The 25,922-nt window shown below is 48.3% G+C and overlaps 1 protein-coding gene across 1 annotated transcript in view; it reads left to right on the top strand.

The window, feature by feature from the left end:
* The window catches only part of dhx33 (DEAH (Asp-Glu-Ala-His) box polypeptide 33), a 159,539-nt gene extending 134,021 nt beyond the window's left edge, over nucleotides 1–25,518 (top strand). The window contains 1 exon segment of the mRNA XM_072492603.1: nucleotides 25,334–25,518. Coding sequence (XP_072348704.1) covers nucleotides 25,334–25,518 — 185 coding nt within the window.
* The last annotated feature ends 404 nt before the right edge of the window (nucleotides 25,519–25,922 follow it).

Below are 25,922 nucleotides of genomic sequence, written 5' to 3'. Positions count from 1 at the left end.
GCAGGGGGAAAAGTTAGCAGTTTTTTAATCCTGCAAATAAATGTCTATGTTTAAATTACTGGTTAATCTTTTGGTCTAAAATCCTTCTCTTGCTGTACGGGTCAGAGGTCCAGTGGATTCAGGGGCAGATCATGCTATGCTTGCCGTCGACATTCCACCCCTCCATTTAAGGCTGTTAACCTCGGCAGCAATGGTGCGTGAGACCATGGGTTCTTCTTCTATCCAGTCTGGAGGAGAGGGAGGGCGATAGGCCAATGAGAGGCGAGGCCATATTGGGTTTGGTACTGGGTAATGAACCAGGCCAGGTGTTAGATTTGGAGGTAGGTGAGCACTTTGGTGATAGTGACCACAATTTGATTACGTTTACTTTAGTGATGGAAAGGGATAGGTATATACTGCAGGGCAAGAGTTATATCTGGGGGAAAGGCAATTATGATGCGATGAGGCAAGACTTAGGATGCATCGGATGGAGGGGAAAACTGCAGGGTATGGGCACAATGGAAATGTGCAGCTTGTTCAAGGAACAGCTACTGCGTGTCCTTGGTAAGTATATAACTGTCAGGCATGGAGGAAGTGGTCGAGCGAGGGAACTGTGGTTTACTAAAGCAGTCGAAACACTTGTCAAGAGGAAGAAGGAGGCTTATGTAAAGATGAGACATGAAGGTTCAGTTAGGGCGCTCGAGAGTTGCAAGTTAGCTAGGAAGGACCTAAAGAGAGAGCTAAGAAGAGTCCAGGAGGGGACATGAGAAGTCTTTGGCAGGTAGGATCAAGGATAACCCTAAAGCTTTCTATAGATATGTCAGGAATAAACAGATGACTAGGGTAAGAGTAGGGCCAGTCAAGGACAGTAGTGGGAAGTTGTACGTGGAGTCCGAGGAGATAGGAGAGGTGCTAAATGAATATTTTTTGTCAGTATTCACACAGGAAAAAGACAATGTTGTCGAGGAGAATACTGCGATTCAGACTACTAGACTAGAAGGGCTTGAGGTTCATAAGGAGGAGGTGTTAACAATTCTGGAAAGTGTGATAATAGATCAGTCCCCTGGGCCGGATGGGATTCATCCTAGGATTCTCCGGGAAGCTAGGGAGGAGATTGCTGAGCATTTGGCTTTGATCTTTAAGTCATCTTTGTCTACAGGACGAGTGCCAGAAGACTGGAGGATAGCAAATGTTGTCCTCTTGTTCAAGAAGGGGAGTAGAGACAACCCCGGTAACTATAGACCAGTGAGCCTTACTTCTGTTGTGGGCAAAGTCCTGGAAAGGTTTATAAGAGATAGGATGTATAATCATCTGGAAAGGAATAATTTGATTAGAGATAGTCAACACGGATTTGTGAAGGGTAGGTCGTGCCTCACAAACCTTATTGAGTTCTTTGAGAAGGTGACCAAACAGGTGGATGAGGGTAAAGCAGTTGATGTGGTGTATATGGTTTTTATACACGTATTTTACACCATCACGTATCTGCCCCCACTATCCGCCCCTATGGTCTTTGCCTCAAACATTACCCGCTTCCCCACTCGTTTGATAAGATTCCCCATAGTAGGCTACGGCAGAAAATTTGGAGGCATGGGATTCAGGGTGATTTAGCAGTTTAGATCAGAAATTGGCTGGCTGGAAGAAGAGGAAGGGTGGTGGTTGATGGGAAATGTTCAGACTGGAGTCCAGTTACTAGTGGTGTACCACAAGGATCTGTTTTGGGGCCACTGCTCTTTGTCATTTTTATAAATGACCTGGAGGAGGGCGTAGAAGGATGGGTGAGTAAATTTGCAGATGACACTAACGTCGGTGGAGTTGTGGACAGTGCGGAAGGATGTTACAAGTTACAGAGGGACATAGATAAGCTGCAGCGCTGGGCTGAGAGTTGGCAAATGGGGTTTAATGCAGAAAAGTGTGAGGTGATTCATTTTGGAAGGAATAACAGGAAGACAGAGTACTGGGCTGATGGCAATATTGCAATGGGGGGGGTGGGGGCTAACTGGGTTGCTGCTGCTGGGGAGAAGGGGGAGCTGGTATGGGGTGGGGTGGGCGGGGCGGGGGGGCGCCGCCTAGGGGGGACACAGCTACGTGGGAACCGGGTGAGGAGCTGGATAAAAAAAGGGGATGGCTAGTCGACAAGGGGAGGGGGGTAAAGAGCCCCCCAACCCGGCTGATCACGGAATGTGAGAGGGCTGAACGGGCCGATAAAGAGGGCACGGGTACTTGCACACCTAAAGAAACTTAAGGCAGATGTGGTTATGCTGCAGGAGACGCATTTGAAACTGATAGACCAGGTCAGACTACGCAAAGGATGGGTGGGGCAGGTGTTTCATTCGGGGCTAGATGCAAAAAACGGGGTGGCCACACGAGTGGGGAAGCGGGTAATGTTTGAGGCAAAGACCATAGGGGCGGATAGTGGGGGCAGATACGTGATGGTGAGTGGCAAATTACAAGGGGAGGCGGTGGTCTTAGTGAACGTATATGTCCCGAACTGGGATGATGCCAACTTAGAGGTGCATGCTAGGACGTATCCCGGACCTAGAGGCGGGGAAGCTGGTAATGGATGGAGATTTTAACACGGTGCTGGAACCAGGGCTGGACAGATTGAGGTCCAGGACCGGAAGGAGGCCGGCAGCAGCTAGGGTGCTTAAGGACTTTAGGAGCAGATGGGAGGAGTAGACCCCTGGAGATTTAGTAGACCTAGGAGCAAGCAGTTTTCGTTTTTCTTCTATGTCCACAAAGTTTATTCACGGATAGACTTTTTTGTTTTGGGAAGGGCGCTGATCCCGAAGGTGACGGGGACGGAATATACGGCTATAGCTATTTCGGATCACGCTCCACATTGGGTAGACTTGGAGATAGGGGAGGAAACAGAAGGGCGTCCACCGTGGAGAATGGACATGGGACTAATGGCAGATGGGTAGCACGGTAGCACAAGTGATTAGCACTGTGGCTTCACAGCGCCAGGGTCCCAGGTTCGATTCCCCGCTGGGTCACTGTCTGTGCGGAGTTTGCACGTTCTCCCCGTGTCCGCGTGGGTTTCCTCCGGGTGCTCCGGTTTCCTCCCACAGTCCAAAGACGTGCAGGTTAGGTGGATTGGCCATGCTAAATTACCCGTAGTGTCCATAAGGGTTGGGAGGGGTTATTGGGTTGCGGGGATAAGGTGGAAGTGAGGGATTAATGTGGGTCGGTGCAGACTCGATGGGCCGAATGGCCTCCTTCTGCACTGTATGTTCTATGTAATCTATGTAATCTATGAAGGGGTGTGTCTAAGGGTGAGGGGGTGCATTGAAAAATACTTGGAACTCAATGATAATGGGGAGGTCCAGGTGGGAGTGGTCTGGGAGGCGCTGAAGGCAGTGGTTAGAGTGGAGCTGATATCAATCAGGGCACATAAAGGAAAGCAGGAGGGTAGGGAATGGGAGCGGTTGTTGAAAGAACTTCTGAGGGTGGACAGGCAATATGCGGAGGCACCGGAGGAGGGACTGTACAGGGAAAGGCAAAGGCTACATGTAGAATTTGATTTGCTGACTACGGGTAATGCGGAGGCACAGTGGAGGAAGGCACAGGGTGTACAGTACGAATATGGGGAGAAGGCGAGCAGGTTGCTGGCCCACCAACTGAGGAAAAGGGGAGCAGCGAGGGAGATAGGTGGAGTGAGAGATGAGGAGGGAGGGATGGAGCGGAGAAGGTGAATGGAGTGTTCAAGGCATTCTATGAAAGATTATATGAAGCTCAGCCCCCGGATGGGAAGGAGAGAATGATGTGTTTTTTTGGACCAGCTGGAATTTCCTAAGGTGGAGGAGCAGGAGAGGGTGGGACTGGGAGCACAGATTGAAACGGAGGAAGTAGTGAAAGGAATCCGGAGCATGCAGGCGGGGAAGGCCCCGGGACCAGACGGATTCCCAGTTGAATTTTATCGGAAATATGTGGACTTGCTGGCCCCGCTACTGATGAGAACCTTTAATGAGGCGAGGGAAAGGGGGCAGCTGCCCCCGACTATGTCAGAGGCAACGATATTGCTCCTCCTAAAGAAGGAAAAAGACCCGCTGCAATGCGGGTCCTATAGGCCTATTTCCCTCCTGAACGTGGACGCTAAGATTCTGGCCAAAGTAATGGCAATGAGGATAGAGGATTGTGTCCCGGGGGTGGTCCATGAGGACCAAACTGGGTTTGTGAAGGGGAGACAGCTGAATACGAATATACGGAGGCTGCTAGGGGTAATGATGATGCCCCCACCAGAGGGGGAAGCGGAGATAGTGGTGGCGATGGATGCCGAGAAAGCATTTGATAGAGTGGAGTGGGACTATTTGTGGGAGGTGCTGAGGAGATTTGGCTTTGGAGATGGGTATATAAGATGGGTGCAGCTCTTGTATAGGGCCCCGATGGCGAGCGTGGTCACGAATGGACGGGGGTCTGAATATTTTCGGCTACATAGAGGGACGAGGCAGGGATGTCCTCTGTCCCCATTATTGTTTGCACTGGCGATTGAGCCCCTGGCAATAGCATTGAGGGGTTCCAGGAAGTGGAGGGGAGTACTCAGGGGAGGAGAAGAACACCGGGTATCTCTGTATGCGGATGATTTGTTATATGTGGCGGACCCGGCGGACGGGATGCCAGAGATAATGCGGATACTTGGGGAGTTTGGAGATTTCTCAGGGTATAAATTGAACATGGGGAAAAGTGAGTTGTTTGTGGTGCATCCAGGGGAGCAGAGCAGAGAAATAGAGGACTTACCGTTGTGGACGGTAACAAGGGACTTTCGGTACTTCGGGATCCAGATAGCCAAGAATTGGGGTACATTGCATAGGCTAAATTTAATGCGGTTGGTGGAACAGATGGAGGAGGACTTTAAGAGATGGGACATGGTGTCCCTGTCACTGGCAGGGAGGGTGCAGGCAGTTAAAATGGTGGTCCTCCCGAGATTCCTTTTTGTGTTTCAGTGCCTTCCGGTGGTGGTCATGAAGGCTTTTTTCAAAAGAATTTTTCAAAAACTCATAAGTATTATGAGTTTTGTGTGGGCCGGGAAGACCCCGAGAGTGAGGAGGGGATTTTTGCAGCGTAGTAGGGACAGGGGGGGGGCTGGCACTACCGAGCCTAAGTGAGTACTACTGGGCCGCCAATATCTCAATGGTGTGTAAGTGGATGGGAGAAGAGGAGGGAGCGGCGTGGAAGAGATTGGAGTGGGCGTCCTGCAGGGGGACTAGCCTACAAGCTATGGTGACGGCGCCGTTGCCGTTCTCACCGAAGAGATACACCACAAGCCCGGTGGTGGTGGCCACACTGAAAATCTGGGGGCAGTGGAGACGGCACAGGGGAAAGACGGGAGCCTCTGTGCGGTCCCCGATAAGAAATAACCATAGGTTTGTTCCGGGGAGAATGGATGGGGGATTTGGAGCATGGCAAAGAGCAGGGGTAACACAATTGAGAGATCTGTTCGTAGATTTTGGAAAAGAGTAAAAACAACAGGGTTGTGGTGATGGGAGACTTCAACTTCCCCAATATTGACTGGGACTCACTTAGTGCCAGGGGCTTAGACGGGGCGGAGTTTGTAAGGAGCATCCAGGAGGGCTTCTTAAAACAATATGTAGACAGTCCAACTAGGGAAGGGGCGGTACTGGACCTGGTATTGGGGAATGAGCCCGGCCAGGTGGTAGATGTTTCAGTAGGGGAGCATTTCGGTAACAGTGACCACAATTCAGTAAGTTTTAAAGTACTGGTGGACAAGGATAAGAGTGGTCCGAGGATGAATGTGCTAAATTGGGGGAAGGCTAATTATGACAATATTAGGTGGGAACTGAAGAACATAGATTGGGGGCGGATGTTTGAGGGCAAATCAACATCTGACATGTGGGAGGCTTTCAAGTGTCAGTTGAAGGGAATACAGGACAGGCATGTTCCTGTGAGGAAGAAAGATAAATACGGCAATTTTCGGGAACCTTGGATGACGAGTGATATTGTAGGCCTCGTCAAAAAGAAAAAGGAGGCATTTGTCAGGGCTAAAAGGCTGGGAACAGACGAAGCCTGTGTGGCATATAAGGAAAGTAGGAAGGAACTTAAGCAAGGAGTCAGGAGGGCTAGAAGGGGTCATGAAAAGTCATTGGCAAATAGGGTTAAGGAAAATCCCAAGGCTTTTTACACGTACATAAAAAGCAAGAGGGTAGCCAGGGAAAGGGTTGGCCCACTGAAGGATAGGCAAGGGAATCTATGTGTGGAGCCAGAGGAAATGGGCGAGGTACTAAATGAATACTTTGCATCAGTATTCACCAAAGAGAAGGAATTGGTAGATGTTGAGTCTGGAGAAGGGGGTGTAGATAGCCTGGGTCACATTGTGATCCAAAAAGACGAGGTGTTGGGTGTCTTAAAAAATATTAAGGTAGATAAGTCCCCAGGGCCTGATGGGATCTACCCCAGAATACTGAAGGAGGCTGGAGAGGAAATTGCTGAGGCCTTGACAGAAATCTTTGGATCCTCGCTGTCTTCAGGGGATGTCCCGGAGGACTGGAGAATAGCCAATGTTGTTCCTCTGTTTAAGAAGGGTAGCAAGGATAATCCCGGGAACTACAGGCCGGTGAGCCTTACTTCAGTGGTAGGGAAATTACTGGAGAGAATTCTTCGAGACAGGATCTACTCCCATTTGGAAGCAAATGGACGTATTAGTGAGAGGCAGCACGGTTTTGTGAAGGGGAGGTCGTGTCTCACTAACTTGATAGAGTTTTTCGAGGAGGTCACTAAGATGATTGATGCAGGTAGGGCAGTGGATGTTGTCTACATGGACTTCAGTAAGGCCTTTGACAAGGTCCCTCATGGTAGACTAGTACAAAAGGTGAAGTCACACGGGATCAGGGGTGAGCTGGCAAGGTGGATTCAGAACTGGCTAGGCCATAGAAGGCAGAGGGTAGCAATGGAGGGATGCTTTTCTAATTGGAGGGCTGTGACCAGTGGTGTTCCACAGGGATCAGTGCTGGGACCTTTGCTGTTTGTAGTATATATAAATGATTTGGAGGAAAATGTAACTGGTCTGATTAGTAAGTTTGCAGACGACACAAAGGTTGGTGGAATTGCGGATAGCGATGAGGACTGTCTGAGGATACAGCAGGATTTAGATTGTCTGGAGACTTGGGCGGAGAGATGGCAGATGGAGTTTAATCCGGACAAATGTGAGGTAATGCATTTTGGAAGGGCTAATGCAGGTAGGGAATATACAGTAAATGGTAGAACCCTCAAGAGTATTGAAAGTCAAAGAGATCTAGGAGTACAGGTCCACAGGTCATTGAAAGGGGCAACACAGGTGGAGAAGGTAGTCAAGAAGGCATACGGCATGCTTGCCTTCATTGGACGGGGCATTGAGTATAAGAATTGGCAAGTCATGTTGCAGCTGTATAGAACCTTAGTTAGGCCACACTTGGAGTATAGTGTTCAATTCTGGTCGCCACACTACCAGAAGGATGTGGAGGCTTTAGAGAGGGTGCAGAAGAGATTTACCAGAATGTTGCCTGGTATGGAGGGCATAAGCTATGAGGAGCGATTGAATAAACTCGGTTTGTTCTCTCTGGAACGAAGGAGGTTGAGGGGCGACCTGATAGAGGTCTACAAAATTATGAGGGGCATAGACAGAGTGGATAGTCAGAGGCTTTTCCCCAGGGTAGAGGGGTCAATTACTAGGGGGCATAGGTTTAAGGTGAGAGGGGCAAGGTTTAGAGTAGATGTACGAGGCAAGTTTTTTACGCAGAGGGTAGTGGGTGCCTGGAACTCGCTACCGGAGGAGGTAGTGGAAGCAGGGACGATAGGGACATTTAAGGGGCATCTTGACAAATATATGAATAGGATGGGAATAGAAGGATACGGACCCAGGAAGTGTAGAAGATTGTAGTTTAGTCGGGCAGTATGGTCGGCGCGGGCTTGGAGGGCCGAAGGGCCTGTTCCTGTGCTGTACATTTCTTTGTTCTTTGTTTATTTGCGAGTCTGGGAGCGCTGACGGAAAAATATGGGTTGCCCCAAGGGAATGCATTTTGGTATATGCAACTGAGGGCTTTTGCGAGGCAACAGGTGAGGGAATTCCCGCAGCTCCCGACGCAGGAGGTGCAGGACAGAGTGCTCTCCGAGACATGGGAGGGGGACGGTAAGGTGTCAGACATACATAGGGAAATGAGGGACGAGGGGGAGATCATGGTAGATGAGCTGAAAGGGAAATGGGAAGAAGAGCTGGGGGAGGAGATTGAGGAGGGGCTGTGGGCTGATGCCCTAAGTAGGGTAAACTCATCGTCCTCGTGTGCCAGGCTAAGCCTGATACAATTTAAGGTGTTACACAGGATGCATATGACTGGAGCACGGCTCAGTAAATTTTTTGGAGTAGAGGATAGGTGTGCGAGATGCTCGAGAAGCCCAGCGAATCATACCCACATGTTATGGTCATGCCCGGCACTACAGGGGTTTTGGGTGGGGGTGGCAAAGGTGCTTTCGAAGGTGGTGGGGGTCCAGGTCAAACCAAGCTGGGGGTTGGCTATATTCGGGGTTGCAGAAGAGCCAGGAGTGCAGGAGGCGAGAGAGGCTGATGTTTTGGCCTTTGCGTCCCTAGTAGCCCGGCGCAGGATATTGTTAATGTGGAAGGAAGCCAAGCCCCCGGGTGTGGAGACCTGGATAAATCACATGGCAGGGTTTATAAAGTTGAAACGGATTAAGTTCGTTCTAAGGGGGTCGGCTCAAGGGTTCACCAGGCAGTGGCAACGGTTCGTCGAATACCTCACAGAAAGATAGAGGGAATGGAAAAGAAGACAGCAGCAGCAACCCGGTGGGGGGGGGGGGGGGGGGATCAGAAGGACTCTCAGGGATGTTATTGTATATGTATAGGTATTTGGTATATGTAATTGTATATTGGATTGTTGGATTGTATTTTTGGAGAGTATTTATCTTGGATAAGGCAGTTGCCATTTAGTTTTATTTTTGATATTGTTCATATATTATTTATTTACTTGTTTAAAACTGGCCATTGTTATTTATATTGTTTTATTGCTGTGTAAAGGAAACGCTATGTACTGTTATGTTTGGCCAAAAAATCTTGAATAAAATATATTTTTAAAAAAAAGAAGGCGTACGGTGTGTTAGCTTTTATTGGTAAAGGGATTGAGTTTCGGAGCCATGAGGTCATGTTGCAGCTGTACAAAACTGTGGTGCGGCCGCATTTGAAGTATTGCGTACAATTCTGGTCGCCACATTTTCGGAAGCATAGAACATAGAACGATACAGCGCAGTACAGGCCCTTCAGCCCACGATGTTGCACCGACATGGGAAGTCAAAAAACAAAAGCCATCTAACCTACACTATGCCATTATCATCCATATGCTTATCCAATAAACTTTTAAATGCCCTCAATGTTGGCGAGTTCACTACTGTAGCAGGTAGGGCATTCCACGGCCTCACCACTCTTTGCATAAAGAACCTACCTCTGACCTCTGTCCTATATCTATTACCCCTCAGTTTAAGGCTATGTCCACCCTACCTAACCCTCTGATCATTTTGTATGCCTCTATTAAGTCTCCTCTTAACCTTCTCTCTAACGAAACCAACCTCAAGTCCATCAGCCTTTCCTCCATACCAGGCAACACCCTGGTAAATCTCCTCTGCACCCGTTCCAAAGCTTCCACGTCCTTCCTATAATGAGGTGACCAGAACTGTACGCAATACTCCAAATGCGGCCGTACCAGAGTTTTGTACAGCTGCAACATGACCTCATGACTCCGGAACTCAATCCCTCTACCAATAAAGGCCAACACTCCATAGGCCTTCTTCGCAACCCTATCAACCTGGGTGGCAACTTTCAGGGATCTATGTACATGGACACAGAGATCCCTCTGCTCATCCACACTGCCAAGAATTTTACCATTAGCCAAATATTCTGCATTCCTGTTATTCCTTCCAAAGTGAATCACCTCACACTTCTCTACATTAAACTCCATTTGCCACCTCTCAGCCCAGCTCTGCAGCTTATCTATGTCCCTCTGTAACCTGCAACATCCTTCCGCACTGTTGACAACACCACTGACTTTAGTGTCGCTGCAAATTTACTCACCCACCCTTCTGTGCCCTCCTCTAGGTCATTGATAAAAATGACAAACAGCAACGGCCCCAGAACAGATCCTTGTGGTACTCCACTTGTGACTGAACTCCATTCTGAACATTTCCCATCAACCACCACCCTCTGTCTTCTTTCAGCTAGCCAATTTCTGATCCACCTCTCTAAATCACCCTCAAACCCCAGCCTCCATATTTTCTGCAATAGCCTACCATGGGGAACCTTATCAAACGCTTTACTGAAATCCATATACACCACATCAACTGCTCTACCCTCGTCTACCTGTTCAGTCACCTTCTCAAAGAACTCGATAAGGTTTGTGAGGCATGACCTACCCTTCACAAAGCCATGCTGACTATCCCTGATCATATTATTCCTATCTAGATGATTATAAATCTTGTCTCTTATAATCCCCTCCAAGACTTTACTTTGATCTAAAAGCAGGTGGGGGAGGGGTGTCAATTCAGGACAGTTTAAAAAGAGCCACTTGTAAACTCACTCCCACTGAGTTCTCCCAGTGAGACAGAGAAGACAGCCAGGAGTGAGACAGCAAAGAGTGAGTTTGGGAATTTGAATCGAGGTGGGAATTCAAAGCTGGGTGGGGAGGGAAGTGCTTTTTGTGACTGGTAAGTAGTGTTTCTGTTTTTCTGTTTCTTTTCATTGGTATATATATTTTTTTCTTCTTCATTGTTTATTTATTTATTTAAATTTATTGGGGGGGAAATTGAAATTGTTGAAGTTAAGCGAAGGTTTAAGACATGGCAGGAGATCTCAGACCCGTGTCAAGCTCCTCGTGTGCGATGTGGGAGCTCAGGGACACGTCCACTGTCCCAGGCTCCTTCACGTGCATGAAGTGTGTCCAGTTGCAGCTCCTGTTAGACCGCTTGACGGCTCTGGAGCTGCGGATGGACTCACTTTGGAGCGTCCGCGATACTGAGGACGTTGTGGCTAGCACGTTTAGCGAGTTAGTCACACCGCAGGTGAAAGGTACTGAGGGAGATAGAAAATGGGTGACCAAAAGACAGAGCAAGAGTAGGAAGGCAGTGCAGGTGTCCTCTGCGGTCATCTCCCTGCAAAACAGATATACCGCTTTGGATACTGTTGAGGGAGATGCCTCACCAGGGGAAGGCAGCAGCAGCCAGGTTCATGGCACCATGGCTGGCTCTGCTGCGCAGCTGGGCAGGAAGAAGAATGGCAGGGCTATTGTAAGGGGAATAGACAGGCGGTTCTGCGGACGCAATCGAGACTCCAGGATGGTATGTTGCCTCCCTGGTGCAAGGGTCAAGGATGTCTCGGAGCGGCTGCAGGACATTCTGGGGGGGGGGGGGGAGGGGGAACAGCCAGCTGTCGTGGTGCACATAGGCACCAACGATATAGGTAAAAAACGGGACAAGGTCCTACAAGCTGAATTTAGGGAGCTAGGAGTTAAACTAAAAAGTAGGACCTCAAAGGTAGTAATCTCAGGATTGCTACCAGTGCCACGAGCTAGTCAAAGTAGGAATGTCAGGATAGAGAGGATGAATATGTGGCTCGAGAGATGGTGCAAGAGGGAGGGATTCAAATTCCTGGGACATTGGAACCAGTTCTGGGGGAGGTGGGACCAGTACAAACCGGACGGTCTGCACCTGGGCAGGTCTGGAACCGATGTCCTCGGGGGGGGGGGGGGGGGGGGGTTTGCTAGAGCTGTTGGGGAGAGTTTAAACTAATGTGGCAGGGGGATGGGAACCGATGCAGTAAGTTGGAAGGTAGTAAAACAGGGACAGAAATAAAAGGCAGTAAGGGGGAAAGTGTAAGGCAGAGAAGCCATAGTCAAAAATCAAAATGGGCGACAGTACAAGGTACAGTGACTGAGGGGAGCTCAGTGAATAGGACCAGGAATACTAAAAGAAATAAAACGGGAAGTGAAAACATTAATGGTAAGCGACGCGGCAGGTTATTACAGGAAGATATGGGTTCGACGACGAGGAAAATTAGGAGAAAGGTTAAGAGGAAATATAACTTAGGAGAGGTTACTGATCGAGGTGTTAAGATTCAGAACAGAGGTAAAAAAGCCAACATAAGTGTACTTTACCTGAATGCTCGTAGTATTCGGAATAAGGTAAATGAGTTGATGGCACAAATCACCGTGAATGACTATGATTTAGTGGCCATTACTGAAACATGGTTAAAGGATGGTCACGACTGGGAGTTAAATATCCGAGGGCATCAAACTTTTCGGAAGGACAAGAGTGGATGGTAAGGGAAGGGTAGCTCTGTTATTTAAGGATGACATCCGGGCAACGGTAAGGGATGACATCGGTGCTATGGAGGATAAGGTTGAATCCATTTGGGTGGAAATCAGGAATAGTAAGGCGAAAAAGTCACTGATGGGAGTAATCTATAGGCCACCAAATAGTAACATTATGGTGGGGCAGACAATAAACAAAGAAATAACAGATGCATGTAGAAATGGTACAGCAGCTATCATGGGGGATTTTAATCTACATGTTGATTGGTTTAACCAGGTCGGTCAAGGCAGACTTGAGGAGTTTATAGAATGTATCCGCGATAGTTTCCTCGAACAGTATGTAATGGAACCTACGAGGGAACAAGCGGTCCTAGATCTGGTCCTGTGTAATGAGACAGGATTGATTCAGGATCTCATAGTTAGGGATCCTCTCGGAAGGAGCGATCACAATATGGTGGAATTTAAAATAGAGGTGGAGGGTGAGAAGGTAAAATCAAGCACTAGTGTTTTGTGCTTAAACAAAGGAGATTACAATGGGATGAGAGAAGAACTAGCTAAGGTAGACTGGGAGCAAAGACTTTATGGTGAAACAGTTGAGGAACAGTGGAGAACCTTCCAAGTGATTTTTCACAGTGCCCAGCAAAGGTTTATACCAACAAAAAGGAAGGACGGTAAAAAGAGGGAAAATCGACCGTGGATATCTAAGGAAATAAGGGAGAGTATCAAATTGAAGGGAGACGAGAGGACTGGGAAATCTTTAGGGGGCAACAGAAAGCTACTAAAAAAGCTATAAAGAGTAAGATAGATTATGAGAGTAAACTTGCTCAGAATATAAAAACAGACAGTAAATGTTTCTACAAATACATAAAACAAAAAAGAGTGGCTAAGGTAAATATTGGTCCTTTAGAGGATGAGAAGGGTGATTTAATAATGGGAGATGAGGAAATGGCTGAGGAACTGAATAGGTTTTTTGGGTCGGTCTTCACAGTGGAAGACACAAATAACATGCCAGTGACTGATGGAAATGAGGCTATGACAGGAGAGGACCTTGAGAGGATTGATATCACCAAGGAGGTAGTGATGGGCAAGCTAATGGGGCTAAAGGTAGATAAGTCTCCTGGCCCTGTTGGAATGCATCCCAGAGTGCTAAAAGAGATGGCTAGGGAAATTGCAAATGCACTGGTGATAATTTACCAAAATTCACTAGACACTGGGGTGGTCCCGGCGGATTGGAAATTAGCAAACGTGACACCACTGTTGAAAAAAGGAGGTAGGCAGAAAGCGGGTAATTATAGGCCAGTGAGCTTAACTTCGGTAGTAGGGAAGATGCTGGAATCTATCATCAAGGAAGAAATAGCGAGGCATCTGGATGGAAATTGTCCCATTGGACAGACGCAGCATGGGTTCATAAAGGGCAGGTCGTGCCTAACTAATTTAGTGGAATTTTTTGAGGACATTAACAGTGCGGTAGATAACGGGGAGCCAATGGATGTGGTATATCTGGATTTCCAGAAAGCCTTTGACAAGGTGCCACACTAAAGGTTGTTGCATAAGATAAAGATGCATGGCATTAAGGGGAAAGTAGTCTCATGGATAGAGGATTGGTTAATTAATAGAAAGCAAAGAGTGGGGATTAATGGGTGTTTCTCTGGTTGGTAATCAGTAGCTAGTGGTGTCCCTCAGGGATCAGTGTTGGGCCCACAACTGTTCACAATTTACATAGATGATTTGGAGTTTGGGACCAAGGGCAATGTGTCCCAAGTTTGCAGACGACACTAAGATAAGTGGTAAAGCAAAAAGTGCAGAGGATACTGGAAGTCTGCAGAGGGATTTGTATAGGCTAAGTGAATGGGCTAGGGTCTGGCAGATGGAATACAATGTTGACAAATGCGAGGTTATCCATTTTGGTCGGAATAACAGCAAAAGGGCCGGAAAGTGGAGCTGAGTCCACAAAAGATCAGCCATGATCTCATTGAATGGTGGAGCAGGCTCGAGGGGCCAGATGGCCTACTCCTGCTCCTAGTTCTTATGTTCTTATTCTTATGTTCACAACAGACGTGAGGCTCACCGGTCTGTTGTTGCCGGGGTTGTCTCTACTCCCCTTCTTGAACAAAGGGACCAGTTATATAAATGTGGTCACACCCAATGTGCAGGCAGAGAAATGGGTGACCACCAGAAAGGGCAGGCAGTCAGTGCAGGAATCCCCTGTGGTTGTCCCCCTCTCGAACAGGTATACCCCTGTCAGTTAGAGTGGTGCAGTGCTCTGACTGTGAGATGTGGCAGGTCCGGGAGGCTTCCAGCGTCCCGGATGGCTTCATCTGCAGAAAGTGCACCCAACTGGAGCTCCTCACAGACCGCATGGTTCGGTTGGAGCAGCAATTGGATGCACTTAGGAGCATGCAGGTGGCGGGAAGCGTCATAGATCGCAGTTATATAAATGTGGTCACACCCAAGGTGCAGGCAGAGAAATGGGTGACCACCAGAAAGGGCAGGCAGTCAGTGCAGGAATCCCCAGTGGTTGTCCCCCTCTCGAACAGGTATACCCCTTTGGATACTGTCGGGGTGGATAGCCTATCAGGGGAAAACAGCAGCAGCCAGAGCAGTGGCACCATGGCTGGCTCTGATGTTCAGAAGGGAGGGTCAAAGCGCAGAAGAGCAATAGTAATAGGGGACTCTATAGTCAGGGGCACAGATAGGCGCTTCTGTGGACGTGAACGAGACTCCAGGATGGTATGTTGCCTCCCTGGTGCCAGGGTCCAGGATGTCTCCGAACGAGTAGAGGGCATCCTGAAGGGGGAGGGCAAACAGGCAGAGGTCGTTGTACATATTGGTACTAATGACATAGGCAGGAAGGGGCATGAGGTCCTGCAGCAGGAGTTCAGGGAACTAGGCAGAAAGTTAAAAGACAGGACCTCTAGGGTTGTAATCTCTGGATTACTCCCTGTGCCACGTGCCAGAGAGACTAGAAATAGGAAGATAGAGCAGCTAAACACGTGGCTAAACAGCTGGTGTAGGAGGGAGGGTTTCTGTTATCTGGACCACTGGGAGCTCTTCCGGGGCAGGTGTGACCTATATAAGAAGGACGGGTTGCATCTAAACTGGAGAGGCATAAATATCCTGGCCGCGAGGTTTGCTAGTGTCACACGGGAGGGTTTAAACTAGTATGGCAGGGGGGTGGGCACGGGAGCAATAGGTCAGAAGGTGAGAGCATTGAGGGAGAACTAGGGAATAGGGACAGTGGGGCTCTGAGGCAGAGCAGACAGGGAGAAGTTGCTGAACACAGCGGGTCTGGTAGCCTGAAGTGCATATGTTTTAATGCAAGAAGTATTACGGGTAAGGCAGATGAACTTAGAGCTTGGATTAGTACTTGGAACTATGATGTTGTTGCCATTACAGAGACCTGGTTGAGGGAAGGGCAGGATTGGCAGCTAAACGTTCCAGGATTTAGATGTTTCAGGCGGGATAGAGGGGATGTAAAAGGGGAGGCGGAGTTGCGCTACTGGTTCGGGAGAATATCACAGCTGTACTGCGGGAGGAAACCTCAGAGGGCAGTGAGGCTATATGGGTAGAGATCAGGAATAAGAAGGGTGCAGTCACAACGTTGGGGGTTTACTACAGACCTCCCAACAGCCAGCGGGAGATAGAGGAGCAGATAGGTAGACAGATTTTGGAAAAGAGTAAAAACAACAGGGTTGTGGTGGTGGGGACTTCAACTTCCCCAATATTGACTGGGACTCACTTAGTGCCAGGGGCTTAGACGGGGCGGAGCTTGTAAGGAGCATCCAGGAGGGCTTCTTAAAACAATATGTAGACAGTCCAACTAGGGAAGGGGCGGTAATGGACCTGGTATTGGGGAATAAGCCCGGCCAGGTGGTAGATGTTTCAGTAGGGGAGCATTTCGGTAACAGTGACCACAATTCAGTAAGTTTTAAAGTACTGGTGGACAAGGATAAGAGTGGTCCTCGGATGAATGTGCTAAATTGGGGGAAGGCTAATTATAACAATATTAGGCGGGAACAGAAGAACATAGATTGGGGGCGGATGTTTGAGGGCAAATCAACACCTGACATGTGGGAGGCTTTCAAGTGTCAGTTGAAAGGAATTCAGGACCGGCACGTTCCTGTGAGGAAGAAGGATAAATACGGCAATTTTCGGGAACCTTGAATAACGAGAGATATTGTAGGCCTTGTCAAAAAGAAAAAGGAGGCATTTGTCAGGGCTAAAAGGCTGGGAACAGACGAAGCCTGCGTGGAATATAAGGAAAGTAGGAAGGAACTTAAGCAAGGAGTCAGGAGGGCTAGAAGGGGTCACGAAAATTCATTGGCAAATAGGGTTAAGGAAAATCCCAAGGCTTCTTACACGTACATAAAAAGCAAGAGGGTAGCCAGGGAAAGGGTTGGCCCACTGAAGGATAGGCAAGGGAATTTATGTGTGGTGCCAGAGGAAATGGGCGAGGTACTAAATGAATACTTTGCATCAGTATTCACCAAAGAGAAGAAATTGGTAGATGTTGAGTCTGGAGAAGGGAGTGTAGATAGCCTGGGTCACATTGAGATCCAAAAAGACGAGGTGTTGGGTGTCTTAAAAAATATTAAGGTAGATAAGTCCCCAGGGCCTGATGGGATCTACCCCAGAATACTGAAGGAGGCTGGAGAGGAAATTGCTGAGGCCTTGACAGAAATCTTTGAATCCTCACTGTCTCCAGGGGATGTCCCGGAGTACTGGAGAATAGCCAATGTTGTTCCTCTGTTTGAGAAGGGTAGCAAGGATAATCCAGGGAACTACAGGCCGGTGAGCCTTACTTCAGTGGTAGGGAAATTACTGGAGAGAATTCTTCGTGACAGGATCTACTCCCATTTGGAAGCAAATGGACGTATTAGTGAGAGGCAGCATGGTTTTGTGAAGGGGAGGTCGTGTCTCACTAACTTGATAGAGTTTTTCGAGGAGGTCACTAAGATGATTGATGCAGGTAGGGCAGTGGATGTTGTCTATATGGACTTCAGTAAGGCCTTTGACAAGGTCCCTCATGGTAGACTAGTACAAAAGGTGAAGTCACACGGGATCAGGGGTGAGCTGGCAAGGTGGATACAGAACTTGCTAGGTCATAGAAGGCAGAGAGTAGCAATGGAACGATGCTTTTCTAATTGGAGGGCTGTGACCAGTGGTGTTCCACAGGGATCAGTGCTGGGACCTTTGCTCTTTGTAGTATATATAAATGATTTGGAGGAAAATGTAACTGGTCTGATTAGTAAGTTTGCAGACGACACAAAGGTTGGTGGAATTGCGGATAGCGATGAGGACTTTCAGAGGATACAGCAGGATTTAGATTGTTTGGAGACTTGGGCGGAGAGAAGGCAGATGAAGTTTAATCCGGACAAATGTGAGGTAATGCATTTTGGAAGGTCTAATGCAGGTAGGGAATATACAGTGAATGGTAGAACCCTCAAGAGAATTGAACGTCAAAGAGATCTAGGAGTACAGGTCCACAGGTCATTGAAAGGGGCAACACAGGTGGAGAAGGTAGTCAAGAAGGCCACTGGGAGTGCTCACCAGAAGGCCAGCCGGTTATTGGCTCACCACTTGAGACAGCTGGCGGCTTCTCGGGAGATAGTTCATGTTAAGACGACCCATGGGGTGGAGTTGTTTCTGATCCAGAAAGGGTGACTGGGATAGAACAAAGAACAAAGAAATGTACAGCACAGGAACAGGCCCTTCGGCCCTCCAAGCCCGTGCCGACCATGCTGCTCGATTAAACTACAATCTTCTACACTTCCTGGGTCCGCATCCTTCTATTCCCATCCTATTCATATATTTGTCAAGATGCCCCTTAAATGTCCCTATCGTCCCTGCTTCCACTACCTCCTCCGGTAGCGAGTTCCAGGCACCCACTACCCTCTGCGTAAAAAACTTGCCTCGTACATCTACTCTAAACCTTGCCCATCTCGCCTTAAACCTATGCCCCCTAGTAATTGACCCCTCTACCCTGGGGAAAAGCCTCTGACTATCCACTCTGTCTATGCCCCTCATAATTTTGTATACCTCTATCAGGTCTCCCCTCAACCTCCTTCGTTCCAGTGAGAACAAACCGAGTTTATTCAATCGCTCCTCATAGCTAATGCCCTCCATACCAGACAACATTCTGGTAAATCTCTTCTGCACCCTCTCTAAAGCCTCCACATCCTTCTGGTAGTGTGGCGACCAGAATTGAACACTATACTCCAAGTGTGGCCTAACTCGGGTTCTATACAGCTGCAACATGACTTGCCAATTCTTATACTCAATGCCCCGGCCAATGAAGGCAAACATGCCGTATGCCTTCTTGACTACCTTCTCCACCTGTGTTGCCCCTTTCAATGACCTGTGGACCTGTACTCCTAGATCTCTTTGACTTTCAATACTCTTGAGGGTTCTACCATTCACTGTATATTCCCTACCTGCATTAGACCTTCCAAAATGCATTACCTCACATTTGTCCGGATTAAACTCCATCCGCCATCTCTCCGCCCAAGTCTCCAGACAATCTAAATCCTGCTGCATCCTCCGACAGTCCTCATCGCTATCCGCAATTCCACCAACCTTTGTGTCGTCTGCAAACTTACTAATCAGACCAGTTACATTTTCCTCCAAATCATTTATATATACTACAAAGAGCAAAGGTCCCAGCACTGATCCCTGTGGAACACCACTGGTCACAGCCCTCCAATTAGAAAAGCATCCCTCCATTGCTACTCTCTGCCTTCTATGGCCTAGCCAGTTCTGTATCCACCTTGCCAGTTCACCCCTGATCCCGTGTGACTTCACCTTTTGTACTAGTCTACCATGAGGGACCTTGTCAAAGGCCTTACTGAAGTCCATATAGACAACATCTACTGCCCTACCTGCATCAATCATCTTAGTGACCTCCTCGAAAAACTCTATCAAGTTAGTGAGACACGACCTCCCCTTCACAAAACCGTGCTGCCTCTCACTAATACGTCCATTTGCTTCCAAATGGGAGTAGATCCTGTCTCGAAGAATTCTCTCCAGTAATTTCCCTACCACTGAAGTAAGGCTCACCGGCCTGTAGTTCCCGGGATTATCCTTGCTACCCTTCTTAAACAGAGGAACAACATTGGCTATTCTCCAGTCCTCCGGGACATCCCCTGAAGACAGCGAGGATCCAAAGATTTCTGTCAAGGCCTCAGCAATTTCCTCTCCAGCCTCCTTCAGTATTCTGGGGTAGATCCCATCAGGCCCTGGGGACTTATCTACCTTAATATTTTTTGAAACCTTTTTTAAAAACAAATTTAGAGTACCCAATTAACTTTTTCCAATTAAGGGGCAATTTAGCGTGGCCTATCCACCTACCCTGCGCATCTTTGGGTTGTGGGGGTGAAACCCACGCAGACACAGGGAGAATGTGCAAACTCCACACAGACAGTGACCCAGAGCCGGGATCAAACCTGGGACCTTGGCGCCGTGAGGCGGCAGTGCTAACCACTGTGCCACCGTGCTGCCCATTCGAAACCATTTTACCAGGGGTTGTATAGGTCAGTGGTTCAGGGGAAGGCTCGGCAATGATATTGTTCTTGGATGGGGTGGACCTCACAGTGGTGGAGGGGGAGAAGATGCAGGGGGTAGAGTCTCTGCTTGGGCTGGGGGGTTTGATGAAGTGCATCAGTTCCATGCAGTCTGGGAAGGCACCAGGCCTCAGACAGAGTCCCAATGGAATTTTACAAAACATTTGCGACAGAACTGGGGCAGCATCTGCTGTGCATGTGCAATGATCCACTATCCCGGGGGTGCTGCCGGCCACACTGGCACAGACTGCCACCCGGGGGGAGGGGGGGGTTACTGCTGGCCACACTGGCACAGACTGCCACCCGGGGGTGCTGCCGGCCACACTGGCACAGACTTCCACCTGGGGGTGCTGCCGGCCACACTGGCACAGACTGCCACCCGGGGGTGCTGCCGGCCACACTGGCACAGACTGCCACCCGGGGGTGCTGCCGGCCACACTGGAACAGACTGCCACCCGGGGGTGCTGCCGGCCACACTGGCACAGACTGCCACCCGGGGGTGCTGCCGGCCACACTGGCACAGACTGCCACCCGGGGGTGCTGCCGGCCACACTGGCACAGACTTCCACCCGGGGGGTACTGCCGGCCACACTGGCACAGACTTCCACCCGGGGGGGTACTGCCGGCCACACTGGCACAGATCTCCAGATGGGTTTGTGAAAGGCCGACAATTGTCGGTTAACATAAGGAGATTCCTGAATGTTGTAATGTCGCCCTCGGGTACCGAGCCCGAGGTAATAATCTCCATGGATGCAGAGAAAGTGTTTGACCGGGTGGAGTGGGAGTATCTTTTTGAGATACTGGGGTGGTTTGGGTTTGGACCTAGGTTCACCTCCTGGATTCGATTGTTGTATCGCACCCCACTGCGAGTGTACGCACCAACGCTAAAGCGCGGGGTATTTTCGGCTGTATATGGGAACAAGGCAGGGGTGTCTGCTTTCCCCGTTACATTTTGTGTTGGCAATTGAGCTGTTGGCTATTGCACTGTGGTAGTCAACTGAGTAGAAGATGTATAGAGAGGGGGGGGTCCGAGTGTCCCTATACGAGGATGATTTACTGTTGTATGTAACGCAGCCTCTGTCTCATGTGCGAAAGATTATGAAGGTACAAAGTAAGTTTGGTTCCTTTTCGTGTTATCTACTCTATGTGGGCAAGAGTGAGGTGTTCCCAGTGAACTCTCTGGGACACAGTGCAGATCTGGAGAAATTGCCGTTTTGACTGGCCAGGTCAGGTTTTAGATATTTGGGAATATAAGTGACTCAGGAGTGGGCCTGGCTGCAGAAGCTAAATTTGGCCAGTTTGGTAAAAGGGCTGAACGGGGACTTGAAAAGGTGTTTTCCCTCCTGTAATAGTTGGCGGGAAGGGTCTAGGCGGTGAAAATGACGGTCCTTCCGAAATTCTTTCTTGTATTTCCGAATCTTCCAATCTCACCAGCCAGGTACTCTACGAGCCCAGTGGTAATAGCCTCCTTAAGTATATGGAACCAGTTCAGGAAAGATTTTAAGCTGGAGTTGATGCTGTTAAAAAGGCACTGCTGTGTAGGAACCATAGAGTTATCCCTGTGGGAATGAACTCGTCGTACAGGGTGTGTGAACGGGAGGGGGTGAGGGGTTTAGGGATTTGTTTGTGAAGGGTAGGTTTGCGGGCTGGAGGATCAGCTTCTGGGGGGGGCGGGGGGGGGGAGAGAATCGATTCAGGTATCTACAGGTGAGGAACTTTGTTCGGAAAGAGCTTTCTACATTTCCTCGGTTGCTGCCCCCCTCTCTGATGGATAAGGTTCTGTATTCTGTGATTCTGATTCTATTCTGAGTGAGGGGGAAGGGAAGATCTCTGATGTTTATGGAGAGTTGATGGAGAAGGAGAGGGCTTTGCCGGAGGAGATGGAGAAAATGGGAGGAGGAGTTGTGTTGTGCATTTGAGGGGGAAGGAGGGATATGGAGTGAGGCCCTACACTGGGTAAACTCTGCCTCCTCGTGTGCAACTCTGAGCCTGGTCCCTATTAAAGCACACAGCACGCGTGACTAAAACACGCATGAGTGGGTTCTTTCTGGGGGTGCAGGACAGATGCGGATGTTGTTCAAGGGGGCCGGCAAACCTGTTTTGGTCCTGCCCTAAATTGGGGAGGTTCTGGGCTTCCTTTTTCGAGATATTGTCGGAGATTCTGAGGGTAAAGTCGACACCGTGCCCAAGAGTGGCAGTCACCTTGGTTGCAACCTGTTGCACCTGGTGAAAAGTAAGTCCTCCATTAGGGGTCGGAGGAAGGGTTCTATTTGAGGTGGAGGCTGTTATCTCCTTTAAGAATTGGTAGTCATCAACAATCAGGTAGATAGCGGGCGAGTCGGGGGTGGGGGAGGGTTTGCATGAATATACATGGGATGGGTTGGTGAGGATTTATTGTATTAATAAAAAAGTTGTATAAAGTTGCGTGTCTGTTGTGTCTGTTGTAAAATGGAAAATAACTTGAATGGAAATATTTTTTTAAAGCAATGGATAAAGGGAGGGAACAAGTCAAAATACACCTGGCAACTGGAGAAAAAGTACTGGGTGGAATAATGGAACTAAAGGTTGACAAGCCTCTGGTTCTGATGACTGCACGGTTAGTGGATGTGTTGGTTATAATCTTACGAAATTCCCCACATACTGACAAGGTGCCAGTGGATTGGGAAAGCACCACGTCACACCACTGAGAGGGGGGAGACAGAAAGTCGGAAACCACAGGCCAGGGGGCCAAACATCTGTTGTTGTAAAATTGCCAGAATCCATTCTGAAGGAAGTCGAAGCAGGACATTTAGAAAAGCATCAATTGGTTACAATGTGCTCGGGCAATTCATCCAAGGCATCATATAGATCATAAACAGTTTACAGTTGGGACCCAGCACTGATCCCTGCTGCACTAAACTAATGACTATTTGGCAACCTGAAAATTACCCATTTATTCCAACTCTGTTTCGTATTAATTAGCCAATCCTCTATCTGTGCAAATATATTGCTCCAGCATTGTAATAAACCTTTTAAGTTGCACCATGAAAGGAGAATGATGAGAAATATGTTAGAAGGTTTTGAGGTGGATAAATGGAAACCTGATGACGTGTATTTAAGGCACTTGCTAAGGTGCCTCTAGTAAGGACAGTCCAGGTTCACTACAGAACAATAACACAACAGGACAGTCAGCAGTCACAGGAGCTCACCTTAGGTGAATTGACCATGCTAAATTGTTCCTTAGTGTCCAAAAGGTGGGGTTACGGGGCTAGGGCAAGGGTGTGGGCCTAGGTTAGGATACTCTTTCAGAGGGTCGGTGCAGACTTGATGGGCCGAATGGTCTCCTTCTGCACTAGAGATTCTGTGATTCTATGATTGGAGTTTATAAGGATGAGAGTTGGCTTTATCTCTTCTAATAAGAGTTGATTGTCCGGTTGATTGGAGGTATCGAAATACAATTTTATTGCTAATTATTCACTTTAATACAGTTGCATACGAACTAAATCAAAACGGAGAAACAAAATATCAAACAATAAATGAGTTGGTCAAATGCATGGCAACGGGAATTATGCAGCATAAAAGCACAATGAAATCACAAAAACAATAAGAAATCACTTTTAAAATAAGCAAATAGGATGATTCAAGAATTCAGGAAGGCAGGAACTCAGGAGGTTGACCTCGGCCACGAGGTCTTACTTTAAGGGATTAAACCATTGATAAGGATTCCCTTAATTACTCTCGTTGGTTTCTAATTCTCAGCTGAGATCTCCTGATTTGTTCAAATGGATGTCTATTATTTAGAGGATGATTTATTAATTAAACATTGGTCGTTACTTAAGGTTAACTGATATCCATCAGGAATAATTCAGTGTCTCCGTACGCAGCCTCATGAGAATAGGTTTCTCACGCCAATGCTGGACATGGACCTTGCTGCAACTAATTAGTTGATACATCCTTATTGCTAAATACACTGAAATACAATAATCTATTCATTGTATGAAGCATTCGTTGAAACAATGTCTACGTTTCTACAGACAAGACACTAATGTTCATTAGTTATTTCATTATGTGAATCAATTACAATCATGGCTTTTTGAATAATTCCACTCTTCAGCTATGCATTCAATTAGCACCTAAAAAACATCAGTAAATCAATGAATCAATAATCTATCGCGGGGATCGGGCGGGGTTGTGGGTCGAGGTAGAATGCTCTTTCAGAGGGTCGGTGCAGACTCGATGGACCGAATGGCCTCCCATCTGCTCTGGGATTTTTATGATTCTATGATTGGAGTTTAGAAGGATGAGAGTTGGACTTATTAAAACTTAAATTAATCTGAGGGGCTTCAGAGGGTAGATGTCGAGAAGATGTTTCTACTGTGGGGGAATCAAGAAATAGGGACACAGTTTCAAAATAAAAGGTCTTCTGTTTACGATGGAGGTGAGCAGCAACTTCTCCGGTTCATTGCAATTCTCTTCCTCAGGGAGCAGTAAAGGTTGGGTCATTTCTTTTTAACTCTATTTAGAGTACCCAATTCCTTTTTTTCTAATTGAGGGGCAATTTAGTGTGGCCAATCCACCTACCCTGCACAGCCTTTTGGGTTTTGGGGGTGAGACCCACGCAGACACGGGTAGAATGTGCAAACGCCAATGGACAGTGACCCGGGTCAGGAATCGAACCCGGGTCCTCGGCAGCGTGTGGCAGCAGTGCTAACCACTGCGCCACCGTGCCACCCCTAGAGATTGGGTCATTGAATATATTCAGGGCTGAGTTTTGATCTACTAGAGTAGAAGGTTATGGGGACTGGCAGCAAAGGGGGGTGAAGACCATAAGTAAATGACAGAACAATTTCACACCTGTGTCTTAAATCTTATTGGAGCTCAACTTCTCAATGCGGAGCAGGCTGCATGAGAGGGTGGAGGAGGCAGGTATTCTTGTAACATTTAAGAAGCATCTGGACAAGCTCTTAAATCGCCACAGCAGACTACGCTATGGACCATGTGCTGGTAAATGGGATTAGTATAGATTGGTATATGATGGCTAGCATATACATGGTGGGCCGAAGGGCCTGTTTTTGTGCTGTATGACTCTACAACATTCAGATTTAGAGTTTATTTACTGAACGCAGACTGTTGTTAAGGACATCTTTCTCTGGATCTGGGCGTGGGCCTGCGCAGGGTGCTCCTTCAGAGGGTTGGTGCAGGTTCAATGGTCCGAATGGCTGCCTTCTGCACTGTAGGAATTCTATGGATCTATGAGTATCATGGAAAATACCTGTGGCTTGCTGATTGGCGTCCACACATTTGCGAATAGGCTGTTATCTTTAAGTAGCAGTGTGTGTTTTCAAGATTGACAAAATAAGAAGAATAAAACAATTAATATTGCCATGAATTTTAAAAGCTGGGAATTGTAATGTTTTTTGTTTTTGTTTTGATTGCAATGCTGTTTTCCTTGCTGCCCAAACAGATAGTCTGGTTGAACGTGTGGGTAATGGCAGCCTGACCTGTTGTTCTGTTTCACAGACGCGGTTCGAGCAGCCGTTCAGCAGCTTGAGCTGTTGGGTGCGGTGGAGCAGAAAGAGAGTCAGATCATCTTGACACCAATGGGCAAGAAAATGGCAGCATTCCCTCTGGAACCCAGGTTTTCCAAGGTAAACAGTTTAATTCATAGCTTCCAAATTCAAGGTGCCCTGATCCTGTGGAAGTAGATGGGGTACTGCCACATCCTTAGGCAAGTCCAGGGAGATGCCTGAAAATGTGGTGACTGGTCCCAGAGTGTTTCACAAGACTGGGTTTAGCTGCTAGGGCTGGAATAGACTGTCCACAGAGTCTGGTTGTGGGGCAGACGGTGGTGAATGTGACTGTTTGAGTGTGGGACTGGACAGGCGGGTGGCGAGAAGGTGGTTTGCGGTGGGTAGGGGGGGGGGGGGGTGCGGTGGGTAGGGGGGGTGCGGTGGGTAGGGGGGGGTGCGGTGGGTAGGGGGGGGTGCGGGTGGGTAGGGGGGGTGCGGGTGGGTAGGGGGGGGTGCGGTGGGTAGGGGGTGCGGTGGGTAGGGGGGGTGCGGTGGGTCGGGGGGGGATGCGGTGGGGTCGGGGGGGGTTGTGGTGGGTA

Source organism: Scyliorhinus torazame, chromosome 30 (genome assembly GCF_047496885.1).
Source record: "Scyliorhinus torazame isolate Kashiwa2021f chromosome 30, sScyTor2.1, whole genome shotgun sequence".
NCBI classification, from domain to species: Eukaryota; Metazoa; Chordata; class Chondrichthyes; order Carcharhiniformes; family Scyliorhinidae; genus Scyliorhinus; species Scyliorhinus torazame.
The sequence above is the reverse complement of the archived record's forward strand: the minus strand, read 5'-3'. Positions and strand labels throughout refer to the sequence as shown.